The 13,803-nt window shown below is 40.3% G+C and overlaps 1 protein-coding gene across 6 annotated transcripts in view; it reads right to left on the bottom strand.

The window, feature by feature from the left end:
• The window catches only part of LOC146333250 (myocyte-specific enhancer factor 2A-like), a 58,788-nt gene that overhangs the window by 32,666 nt on the left and 12,319 nt on the right, over window positions 1-13,803 (bottom strand). For 2 of the 6 annotated variants that reach the window (XM_084721474.1, XM_084721464.1), the window contains exon 2: window positions 551-745. In XM_084721474.1, the coding sequence (XP_084577600.1) occupies window positions 551-604 (54 nt within the window). In that variant the 5' untranslated portion in view covers window positions 605-745. Of the gene's footprint in view, window positions 1-550; window positions 746-1,597; window positions 2,859-13,803 lie in introns of those variants that run through there. The other 4 variants (XM_084721509.1, XM_084721500.1, XM_084721490.1 and 1 more) reach the window with 3 other exon arrangements.

Here is a 13,803-nt window from a genome sequence, read left to right as displayed (position 1 = left end):
ATTCCTGCACTTGGGAAACAACACAGGCACGGGTTTAGTCTTGAGAAGCTGCAGCCTTTATTCACTGTCAAAATCTAACCTACACTGTACATTTACTGCCGAAGTGACAACTTTGCTACTCACCTTCCTCTGCTTAGCTCACATTCACCTATCTGCTGTTTGCTCTCCCTGCCTTTACCACACACTCACTATGCACACAAAAATGAGCTAGACTACTCTTATCCTCTCACTACCAAGGATATGAAGGGATGGTATTCATGATAGGTCTGCATTTCATCAATTGACCACAGGGTGGTTTTGCAAGCTGCCATTTTTGAGTAAATAAAAAATTGAGGTTGCTATTGATGGTAGCCTGGCTATTTAAAAATGCTGAGTTTGTACAGAATGTCCTGTGTCCTACTATCAATCTATGGTCTGTGGTGTTTTCATGTCACCTTTTAGTCACGCCATCAAAAAGCGAGTAGACTCGAGTTGAGCCATACCATGCCGTGGAAATGCGACATAAGTATACAATTAAATGGCTGTGATGACAGAAGAAGGAAACACTGACCTGGCGGTTCCTCTCATCTACGATCCGGGTGATCTGAATCTTCTTCCTCCCCATTGCCAAAAACAACTTCCTCTGACAGCCAGAAAAGAAAAATTTCAGTGGGCTCCAGGTAGTTAAGAGTTCAACAGACAATCTTTAACACATAGCTCCACTGTCAGCTCCGTTACTCCTCTAGTATCAGTTTGGCATGGCTTGCTGAAAAAGAGCGAGACAGAAACAAAGTCAGCTTCATCGCAGTGTCATTCAGACATCACAGTATGAACAGTAAAACAGTTTTCAATATTCAGGAAATGCAAACAAGAGTTTCACTTAAGGAAAAGGTCCAAGATTCCTTACACCAAGACAGAGGGCAGTAGCAAGAAATCCAAGTCAGTATTTGGACAGAACATTTTTGCACTCTGGGATGGACCAATGAACAAGGGAACAAGGAACTTCTACAGAGTTTACTATGAGCTATTTGCTGGAGACATTTTTCACTCACTGTGCAAGGATGTACAAAGATTACCATGGATCCAACTATAGCAATGTTTTCTGTGTCAGCTTGCCAAGACCTGATGGATCATTTTTGAAATGTCTTAAGGCTTTTTTTTTCATTTATTTTTTGTCAGTTTTCTCCTCCAGTATTACTATTCTGCTGCATTGTAATCTTTGTCATTGCTAATTCCACTTGACAGTTTCTTTTCACCTGACAGCAAGGACCTTCACCCGCAGGGCATAAAGGGCACCAAGGTTCACTGAGCAACCAGCAGGGTTTCCCAGTCCAGCAACAAGGATATAATCTCTCACCAGTTTCCCAACCACAAAGACTTCAAACTGTGCATGTTGCAACACACAACCAAGCCAAATGCACTGTTACCAGGGGCTGAACCAGCATTTCTGCCATAGTGGAGTGGAAAAGTGCTGTACACTTTCGTTCTTGACAGTCTCTTCCTCAGAAGTCTTTTGCAATGAAATTTAATCTGTGACCACTGGATTGCATTAAACACATCAAGAGGAACTCAAGAGCGCACTAACCGAGAAAGACCAAGAGAATTAAAGTGCATCTACCTCATCACACACCTTTTCTAGCTGGCTCCAAACTCTCTTCGACAGCAAACTCCTTCATGTGCACCAACATGAATATCCAGCCCTGTAGTGTTGAGTGGACTCGCCTCTGCTCTCCTTCTTTCTCCTCCTGCAGGAGTGCCCACCTGCCTCGCTGTGTCCCTCCTCTCCTCAGCCTCAGTGTTGCCTGAGCCCTGCCTTCCCCCAGAGCTCCTTAGCTCTTTCCTAATCTCATCTGATCTGGGAGGAGGCAGAGAGTGAGGCGAAGCCAGGCTTTATCCTAACCCTCTCTGGATTACTGCAGCATGTGGATCCCAGAGCTGAGCGACCAAAACCCCCACTACAGACCCAGTTCACAGGGTTGAGACATGGGACAAATACATTTGTCATGCAGCAGTGGAAATTTATTGGTGATTACTTGCTGATTTAAAAAACCTCTATATTTGGTAAATGATAATATTATTGAGTACCAGTCACTTCAAATGCCTCATACAGCAAATAAATGAAGAATAAATAAAACTAAATAGAAAATCCTCTGTTGATTTAAAATGCATTTAAAACCTAGTTGCAATTTTCTAAAGTCTTTTTATAGTGTTGTGGTTTCAACTCTTTGAGTGATTGTTTAGGAGTGTCCTACTGAAAATACATTATCAACCTTACATTTCATATTTTTTGTCCTTGAACATCACAAGACTATAATTGTATATAATGGCAACTGGTTTGCAAAAGACTGCACGCTATCCTCTACCCATCCAGCAGAGATTCCAGCTGACCCTCCCGTGTCTCTTGAGAGTACACACTGTAACAGACAAAGACTCCTTGCATATTTCGGATTTAAAGGTCACAAGGATTTATCTGTTTTATAATCTGGATGATTTGATGGCAAGATGCAAATATTTTGAAAAAAGAAAGACAATTCTTTCCACCAATCATCTCTGCTGCCATTTCTGTGTGAATGAAGACAACAAACATTTCTCTCAACGTGTTCTTGAGTGATGGTTAACTGCTATGTTACATTTCTAAGTTTCAATCAGCTGCAGCCTTGGAGCAATACGTCACTGTAGTGCTCTGGTCTAGTTAGGAAAGTCCCTGAAAAGCAAAAGGCACTTTGCAGTACTTCTGTAACATAAATGATAAGGGTAGGAACTGGATTATTGTGATGTTAATAATGCATTGATCAATTAAAGAACATACTGCACTGGCTTCAGCCATGACTGACAGTACTTCTATTGCTGCCAGTGCCAGCTACTGGGCATCTCACAGCTACTTAGTTTAGTTGCTTTCTAATTAGGATAGAAGAAATTAAATCTTTAGATGTGAAGATCTTTCTCCCAGTTTGACAACACAGTTTGTTAGAAACAGTCTGAAGCCTGTTGATGAGGCCAGCTGCAGTTAGGAGAAAACTGTTCTTGTGGTGTGAGGTTTTGGGCCTGGTGTACTACAGCCTTCTGCCGGAGGGAATGACTTAAAAAAGTCTGAGTACAGTGGTCGACCACAATCATTCAGCTCGCCTCAGGGTCCTGGAGGGGTGGCAGATTGCAGCCAATCAACCCTCTTGGCAAAGTGAATGATATGCTGCAGTCTGCCCTTGTCCTTGGCAGTGGCAGCAACGTACCAGATGGTGATGGAGGAGGTGAAGTTGGATTCAGTGATGGTGGTGTAGAAGTGTACCATCATAATCTTTGGCAGATTGAATGGATGTATTAAGGAGAACTGGATACAGCATTGGAGGCGGGCCTCCATTCATTGCTATGAAAGCTGACTTCTGTGTTTAAAATGACCTGTATCCATATCATGCAGCCCATAGAGCAACCTCACTAGAGACTTCTACTGACCGAGCCAGCTAACTCCCTGTCCTTCTAGTACTTCCAAATGTTCTGGGTCAATCCTGATAGTGAAACAAGTCATTTCACATTGATTGTGATGCTTACTTACAGTCTTACAGTACAGTCAGTTGTACAGTTATACAGTTGTACAGTCACTTCTTTCATGACATGAGCTTATGCAAAAAGGTCTCTGGCCCATAGTGCATTCATTACACAGTTTGGTCACTATGTCAAATTGGCTTCAAACTTGGGTGCTTTTTTGTAAAGTAGCTAATGTTCGACTCGTTTGAGCTCCTGGGTGATTATGATGCTCAGGAAGAGGAGGGACTCCACAGTGTGGTCTGGGAAGTCACACAGGGTGATGGGGGTGGATGGGGCTCAGCTCTTCCTAAAGTTCATAGCCATCTCCAGTCTATGTAGAGCATTAAGCTCCAAGTTGTTCTACCTGCACAGGTCACCAAATGGTCGATCTGCTACCTGTAGGTGAACTCATCAACACTAAAGATGAGGCCAATGAGGGTGTGTCATCCACGAACTTAAGGAGTGTGATGGACTGAGATTGCACAATACTGCCGTCATGAAGCCTCGCCATTATGCCACCTTTGACTCTACCAAACAACACCACTAAAATGTAATTGTGATGGCCAGACTAGCCAACAAGCAATTCTGCTCCTCTGCGCTTAAACAGTCACACAGCGCTGATAATTTCATGAATTTATAATGTAACGACTGTTATGTGTTCTTGGATAAAACACCTGTATGTGGAGTCGCACTGAGGCACACTCAGCTGTGAGAACATATCTATCAACTGAGCCAGAATGATGGGAATGAATACTGTGTACTGTAAAGGAAATTATACGCACATATATAATTATTGCACACATTTATTTAATAAATATACAGTCTTGATAAGTCTGAAATAAAAAAAATTGATTATAAAGTGGGCAGCACGGTGGTGCAGTGGTTAGCACTGCTGCCTCACAGCAAGAAGGTCCTGAGTTCAATCCCCCAGCTCCCCAGCTGGGGCAGGGCCTTTCTGTGCAGAGTTTGCATGTTCTCCCCGTGTCTTGCATGGGTTCTCTCCGGGTTCTTCAGCATCCTCCCACAGTCCAAAGACATGCATGCTAGGTTAGTTGGTGACTCTAAATTGCCCGTAGGTGTGAGTGTGAGTGGTTGTCTGTCTATGTGTCAGCCCTGCGATGAACTGGCGACTTGTCCAGGGTGAACCCCGCCTCTCGCCCAATGTCAGCTGGGATAGGCTCCAGCAGCCTGCGACCCTTACGAAATAAGCGGTTACAGAAAATGAATGAATGAATGAATGATTATAAAGAGAAATTAAATAAAATTAAGGAAGAGACTCAATAATCCCTCTCAATTGCAAAATTGACAAATTGAATTTAATCTAACTACTACTAAGCACATTTCATAATTTCTAATTCTAACCCTGTCAAAACTGTATACTCTACAATTTTTTTTTCTCAAAGTTTTGTAAGGAAACATAATTGCTTCCTGGATTATGTACTAGTGAAGGAACATTTGTTTACCACATGTTACAGTGGTTGTTGATGGTGGATGGTGCAAGTGCAAAGTGCAGGACTCTGAAATGAAACATGGGAATTCACACATTCATACATGTGTGGGGTAGTCTCAGGCAACAAAGATACTTTGATAACGGTTAGGGGAAGATTGTGGTTTCAGTTAAATGTTATTGAGTTGAACATGTTTGGTTTCATGCAAGTCCCTGAAGATTTTGTCAGTATTAAAAAAAAGACAAAGATCAATGCCTAAGAATAACAGAAAGTTTTCAAATATTGTAATTGCTACACATGTAAAGCAAAATCTGATATTGTAAACGAAATGTGCTGCCAGTGACCATTTTAATGATACTTTCAGAATCAGTACTTTCTGATTTTGCAGATATGTCCATCGACAGCATTTTCTCACTATGCTAATCAAAAAAGCTTGATAATCCAGGCAGCATTACAAAATGTATTTGCTGTTGCGAATTAGTAGTATATAAATGTCATTTCTAAGCATCAGATTTGTCCCAATTCATGATTGTTGTAACTCTTATTAAGGGTCATTTGCAGTGACAATATACAGTAAATCTGTGTCCTAATGCTGTCCTGTGACTGCATTTTATTTGTGATCTTGGTGAGAGATGGAAACTCAAACACTGAATACATTCAAAATTTTCTCCCCTTGTGAAAATAAATCTATGTCTCAGGCTGCCGAGTCTGTAGAGCACCAACAAAGCCTGTTCCACATCTCAAGTACATGTGTTTCTCAGACAAGTTGTCCTGATCAATGCAGATGTAATATGTTACTATGGCAGAAACTCTATCTGGCTGACGTAAAAATCAATACAACCCACGGGATGAGCCAAGAGGCTGCAGCATCCAGCCCTCACACAAACATCTACGAGGCAGAGCTTTATATTGCATTACCTCCAAAAGACAAGTCACACCTAATCTTATACAATGAGCAGCACAATTTGAAAACATTTTTATGGTAATTCATGACTGAATCCTCTGGAGTCTCTTTATGTTTCTGAATAGTTAATCTCTGGCAATTTTCAGATTCAGGATTTTCAGATGTCTTATTAAAATGGATATGTAGCACTGGAATAAAACCACTGGTTACACAACTTCACACTGAACTCCTGAAACACAACTTACATATAAAACACACACTGCATGAATCATCATGGCTTTCCTTTGCTTATACACGTGATTTATTTTCTGAAAATTGAGCATTTTAGAAAATAATTTCTCTATTTGTTTCATTTCCAAATGCTTGAAAAATTATCAACCATTGATGAAATAGCTCATAAGTTTTTCAAACCTTTACTCTTGCTCTGACCTTCTCAACACCTCAGAAATATATATCACCCCCCCGCATGTATCCTCAACTAAGTGCTAAGTCCCCCGAGCAAACCTCACAACCAAACACTCTTCTCTTTATCTCACCCATGAAATCCAATTCCTGCGGATCTTTTAAAGCGTGACCATGCTTTGTCAAGCTGTGAAACACACATTTCCAAGGTTAGATTGTATAGGATTTTAAATCTGTTATGCCTATATAGCAGAGTGTTGTTTATTGTGGTTTTGGTAAATGGAGCCTAAGAGTTTTCGTCTAACATATTCCTACACATAAAATATACTGAATGATGTACTTGTCTGCTAGATGCACAGAAAATAAACATTTTTCCTCTTTCTTTACTAAAAACTGTGTTACTTTTAAGTAATATACAGTAGTTATCAGTGACTTCATCCCTTCTTGTTATTTCTTCGTAATGTCTTGTCAAGGGTTAGATTAGATCAGTACCACTCCCATATGTAGCTGTAATCTATACTGTAGGCTGGAGCCAGGAGATGGTTATCTTAGCTTAGCATAATGACTAGAAACAGGAGGAAACATCTTACCTGGCTCTGTCCAAAGTAAAAACATCTCCCTTGTGATCACTTAGAGTTTGCCAGCAATTCACTGCACACAAGATATAGTCCAGCATATAGCTTCCAATGAAGCCACACATTGTCATTTTTATACTTAATGTGTTAAACAAATCAGGTTTTACAAGTTAATTAGAGAGTTTTATAGGCAGTAGGCATATTTTGTTACTGTTGGACAGATCCAGGTTAGGTGCTTCCCCCTGTTTCCAGTTCTTATGCTATGTTAACTAAGCAAAGATAACAATCTCCTGGCTCCAGCTTACATTACATATTACAGATCTGATCTTTCTAGTCTTTATGATAAGCTAAGCTAACCATTTGTTGCATGTAGCGTCATATTTGCCACACAGACACAGGACTAGTATCAGTCTTCTCATCTAACTCTGACCAAGAAAGAAAATAAGTATATAACCCAAAATGTCTGACCATTCCTTTGAAATATTTGCTAGATGTTGTGCCTAACTGATAATAATATTGATAATTGGCTGACTGTCAAATAATTTTCACAATCCAACCATTGATATGCATTTGAGCAAGGCACCTTACTTTCTACTACTCAAAAATACTCAGTTGGTAACCATAGATGACCATGACCTATGACTGGCCTAGGCAGTTCTTAGGAAATGTGAAGTGTACCAAGTGGGAGTTTGGCACAGGCTGTTGCCGAGTAACTGCATGATGTTCACTAAAACTTTCCATCAATAAGTGAAGGCTAAACCATCTGACTTCTCCTCAAAGAACTAACAACAACCCAGTCATTCAAAAACATTTTAGAATTACTATTAGAGATATCAACCAGTGTCTGTCTGAAAGTCTAGGCTAGCTCTCTAATTAAAAGCACTGAAAACACTGATCAAAGATTAGCAACGATGACGAACCTTTAATGGTTACTCGTAATATTCTTTGTGTGCTTTCCAGGACGGATACATTGGGCAGCTTTTGAGTGTTGGAAATGTTTAGACACCCTGACTTAGAATCACCACATGTTCAAGCAAAAGTACTCACTACCACAGAATAATGACAGCAGGACTGGACACAGCTAAAACACAGAATAATACTCCTCCACAATCCCAACTTCCTGTTAACTCTGACAAACTACTTCCTGTTTCATGATGTCTCTGACAGCGAAGGAGGGAGAGTAAGTTGAATTCCCCCTCCCAACCACCTCCTCCCACACACGTCCATATAAGCATTTTTCTCATGAAGCAAGGCATAACTGTATCACCAAAACTGACATTCTGGTTCCTACACAGCAACAACCAACACACAAGAAATCAAAGGTAATTTTATTTACACTTGTGTAGCATTCAAAAGAAGTTCAATGTTGTGTAATAAAAAATAGTTTATTCACTTTCTTTTTGAGAAAGCATATCTGCCCATCAAAGGTGGAGTGAGTGACTCTGCTGGCTGCAGTATAAGTCATAAATTACACTCCCTCCATGTCAGCCAGTGGGACATGGGCCAGACAAAAGTACAAATCAGGTACACTTTTCCCAAAGACGGTTTCTGTCATTTTTAGGGGAGAGAATCTCTTGGCACCTCACAATTCCAATTCCAATTCAGAGGGCTACGATGCAATCATAAAACGATTATTGATGCATCAAAATTTCTGATTTTTATGCAATTTATTCTTTCTCACTGTGTGACGACTTGCTATTTTTTAAACACAGCAGATTTCTAATGATCCATAATTAGTTTAGTTAGACAACTTGCATACAGTGTGGCTCTTGTCCAAGTCACTTTTCTCTTCAACCTCATAGAAGCCTAATAGCTTAATTTATAGCCTAATTTTTTTCGGATCAGTTTAGTTTTAAGTAGTTATTTGATGTTTTAAAAAGGGGGTTTCTTGTCATGAAACACAGGCAGCTGAGCCCTGCTTGCAATTAAGTCAACTGAGCGTATGGGCAGGATTGCAATACGGCAGCTACAACCCTGCTCATTACTGTGCCAACTCCGTCTCAAAATGACATCACCAGCGCTGGCTGCCACCAGATGGCAGCGCTTCATTTTTGTACAGCGAGAGACACATTGTCCATTTTTAGATTAGACTCAACAATCAATCTTTTTTCCAGAATTGCTTCAAATGTGACGCTACAGCCAAGAGACAGATATCTTAGCTTCAAACAAAGGCTGGAAGCAGAGGTACATTTTTAGAATCCGTCTTTTGGAAAGAATGAACAAGATATAACATATTAACTATTGTGTGTTAAAGGTGCTACAGCCAGGTTTTGTCAGATTTGGAAAGAGATAAGCATGCCATTCTCCCCTTCAAGTGTTTTTTGACTCAGCTAAGCTAAGCAACTGCTGGCTCCAGTTTCATATTGACTGTATAGACCACAGAGTAGTATCGAGCGTCTCTGCAAAAATGTGAATAAGGGTTATTGAACTAAAATGTCGAACTGTTCGTTTAAACTACTCAACCCACACAGGAACACAGATGACAGAGATTATAATTCCGGCTTTATCTGTCTCTTTCCTCTGCTGACAACAACCAGTGCAAACCAAGCATGTATGTGATACAAGGAAAACTGCTGGAACAGAATTTGTCAATGTTTAATTAAGACACAGTGATTTAGGTTTCTCTGACTCTGATTGCTCCTAATTTTTTTTCAAAAGTGTTCAAATATATTTATATCAACCCACAAAACATTTTTTTTGATTGAACCCTTAAAAATAATGATAAAAGTCAATATTTTCACTTTGTATTGATCATATTAGATTGCTGAACATTGATATATAGATACAGATCAATGTATCATTACACCTCTAGTGTGTACACAGTGCCATCCAGCATCCAGTCCATAAGAGAATGTGGCAGGGCCCCTCTAACACTGGCTCGTTGCCCCCAGTAAACCCTAATAATCGGAGGTCAACGGTAAGTGTAACAACTAGCCATTTCTAAAAAGCAGTACTAACATCATGAGCCCTAATTAACACCCTCTCTACACCGTTAATGTCTTCTCATGTAAAGAATAAACAAAGTCAGTGCTGCAGAAGGGTAATCATGCTGGGTCTTACCAGCACCAGGTTGCTTTCAGCACAAAGCAGCACAGAGTAATTGGCAACCCTTTCATCCCTCCTCCTCATTAAAGTCCATGGGTTCATCTTAATTGCATTGACCCAACCATGACCTCTGCTCCAGTCACTCCAACAGTGAATCAATGAGGCTTCAAGCTGATGCTACCCAGCATGCACCACTAGGTATCTTCTGCTACCAAAGTAATCACTGCCTCCGATGTGTGGAAGACTGAACATCAGTTTGGTTCGGCAGATTATAGAGCTGATTCCGGTTGTGAGCACGGAAGCAGCCATATTGAGATTCATGGCTATTTGGTGGAAGATGAAAAGAGTTTCTGTTTCATCACTGTTTGTAAAAGTGTTAAGGACTGATGACACAGATCACATTCCTTATTCATGCCTTTACTTTCCCTGCAGCTTTGCTCATATCCTTGCTCTACGCTGCTTCCCTTTTTCGCTCGATCTTGTCCTTCTTCCTCCAGCAGCTTATTTGCATCGTATCCATCAGCAGGGAGAGAGGGAGGCTCTCTTGCTCAAGGCGTAACAAGGCAGACTGAGAGAAGATTCTTCCTCCCCCCGGCTAGCCCGGACACTCTTTGAAGTTCTCATAAATGGAGTTTTATAAAAGTTCTTGGGGGAACTCATACATGGTAAATAGTCAGGCTACGTGGTGGACCTGCTCCCCGAGGGAGGTGGAGTGAGATCAGCAGGCTTGTTTACTGGCTGAAGTGTTTAACACTTCCCTGTTTAGAGTAGCACTCACTGTGCCGAGCCTCCCCACATGCCCAGTTGTGAATATGAGTTTTCTTTGATGTAGGGAAACGAATGACAATTTATGTAAAAACATAACAGAGTTGCAGCTCCTTAAAAGAATGAACGATAAAATTAGCATTTTCTTATGCAAATGATGCTCTGGAACAATGCACAATCTTTGAATAAACAGAAGTGAACACACACAATATATACCAGTGACGACAGCCGCAAATGAGTCTCCTTGTAAATCGGCCCAATGACAAAACCTGAGATCCAGTAAAGTCAATCTTAAAATGTTCCACTTCACCCTCTTCTGTGGCTTATTGACACAAGAACAGGCCTTTCCCGAGCAAGACAGGAGCAAGGAAACCATGTGCTGCTGCTGCTGTCTGCTGCCAGGCACAGCAGGAGCGCGAACTGTGATTAATTCATCACCCACAGTCAGACAGGCCAGCCTCTGGTATCATGCAGCCTGAGTATCGATGCTGGCCTCTGCTGCTTGGCAGGTCACTGAGCTAATGAGTTTTTGCCTGAAATGTAATAATTAAACTCTTCTCCCTCCACCAGCAGCCCAGCCATTTAATGCCAGGCTGAAGACCGGGCAGATTAGATGGCTTAAACTGTCATCTGCCATACCACCCACTTCCCCCAGTCAGTTAGCAAACTCAGATGCTGTGTTGCTGTGCCAAGTGTGAGTCACTATAAGGAGATAAGGGTACAAGTCTACGTGAGTCTGTATATACATTTATGTTAAGGCATGATGAAAAGACAAAAAAACAACATGATAATACAAATAAATGAGCTGATTTCACACTCAATAAAGCCACAGCTTCAGGGCTGCATTCACTGACACCCTATTCTCCAGCGGGCTGCTGCACTGTTACACAGTTACTCACAATCTCCCAGCCTTGTAAAAAGTCCAAGACAGCAGTCTGCTCATTTAATTACTGGCCCGCTGTGATGTCATTTCATTATTGTGTTGCTTTTATGACAGTGGCAGTGGGATAAGATTTTCCTGTCTCAACACAGAGACACTGATGTCATGCCTGCAACACAGATTGAAACACAAGCTGCCCTGTAAAATATGGCCACGCTTCCACATTCTCTCTGCTCCTTTCATAAAAAAAACACTAATTGGGCTTCAACTGAACTTTCAGTACTGACTGATAGATTGTCTGCCATCATCATGTTTCCCTCTGTATCACCTGTGACACTGCAGTGATCTTGGACTAAAGCGAAGTGACCTTTTCTCATTTCCAAACTGTAATAATGCAGCATGTAAATTATAATATTTATAAAAAAGCAAAAGAGGCTGTAGCGCAGCTGGGCCAATAAAATGAATAAATTCCGACCGCAACAGCTCCCAAACAATTCCATGTCAACAATGCCCAAACACACTCACATATGTAGTGTGAACTCTACTTTGACTGGAATAACAGGCTTCAAGCTCATTTAGGATGTGCCTTTCAAGTATTTCTGACAAAGACAGTGATACCTACCAACCTCATGAATTCTGAGAATAAGCAGCATATTTACCCATAAAATCAGTAGCGTAATAGATGTTAACATTATTCCAGAAAGTAAATTTCTGACTAAAACTGTTGTTCCTAAACAATCAATCAGTGACCAACTTAATTTTGTAAACCATTAAAAACACTGGGGAAATAAGCAAAAACGAGCCCAATTTTAATTAATTTAACTGAAATAACATCATTATGGTGCAACATTATCCTATGAGGGTGAACCTGGGAACAAGATTCAACATATTCATATAGCAAGCCTGGTTCCCATTTATTTTTCATTTTTAGTTTTACAGCTTGCATTTGCGTGAAATTCTGACTGTTGAAGCAGCAGTGCAAAAGCTTAACATTTGGGAAAATACCTCCATTTCAAAGTCAAGTCAAAGATAAATTTCTCTTTAAATAACCAAGTAAAACATTGAGTCACGTGCAATAAACATTCAATCACACAGCTTAAAGTTATTTTATGGTGGGCTGATGATTATGCTGTTGAGAAAAAAATCGGATACAGTCATTATATAACTATCAAATGTGAAAGCAATGTGACAACATGAAAGAGAATGCTCTTACTGATGAACCTACAGGGAGTTATTATCAATGTTGTGTTCACAACTTGTTTCTACGGCCTCAGAGATTTGATTTAAACTGTAGGTTTAAATCAATTCACTTTTGGAGACTGGGTCAACTTTTGGTTACATGTATTGTTTCAAACTGCACTGACTCAGTGTTTTGAATTTGGCAGCTATTATTTCTCTGCAATAAAGCTGAAAAATAAAAATAAAAAACTGCTGGCCATAACATAAATCTATAGGGTTGTTACATTATCTGGGAGAGTTCTGTATTTCTACAATGATTAACACTAAAAATATGAGTAAAAGAAAGACTTGAAATGGGAATACATAATAGAGAAAAACACTTCCTGAAACACTGGATCCTCCCATTTCAAAACCATATTGCTATAGTGTGAAATCACTCTTGTTCATGTATAGTGTGGGACCATATCCTGGTGTGAAAACACACAGGTATTGCAGCTTCAGTGTCGTAAGCTTTTGGAGGTGAAGTTATGATGCTACTTACACCACCTCTGGGTGTGTAGTCTTTCTAATAATGCATCTTCACAGTCTTATACTTCATCAGTTTTACCACAAACTGCAGCTTTCTTGACTTGAAAATAATGTTTTAAATTGACAAACATCATATGTATGATTCATGTCACAATTCAAACAGGATCAAAACATTAGCATCTCACCAGTGACTACAGTTCATATTTTTCTGAAGTTACGTCCCATGGTCGTCCAATAGAAGTGGGGGGCTTCGACTCTCTAATGTCTCAACATGAAACAGATTCATTCAACATCAGTTCCAAACCTCATGTTTCACCCAGGCCATCTGTGGCCCCCTGCTGTGTTTCTATGCCCCCTGGGGGTCCACCCTAACAGTTTGAAAAACTCTACATTATTGAACTCCAGCAGAGCATTAGACATCAATCCTAAAGACTAAGGTCCCTAAGATATCAACAATATCACAAAGTAAATCTCTCTCCAATCATACAGTATAGTCACACAAACACCTCGTACATAGTGTACTGTAGATCTGCATGGGCAACCATTTCTTCTGATCTATGCTCACTGCAGATGAGT

Source organism: Lutjanus erythropterus, chromosome 1 (assembly GCF_056507025.1).
Source record: "Lutjanus erythropterus isolate fLutEry1 chromosome 1, fLutEry1.hap2, whole genome shotgun sequence".
NCBI classification, from domain to species: domain Eukaryota; kingdom Metazoa; phylum Chordata; class Actinopteri; order Lutjaniformes; family Lutjanidae; genus Lutjanus; species Lutjanus erythropterus.
This window is presented reverse-complemented; position numbering and strand designations above follow the sequence as displayed.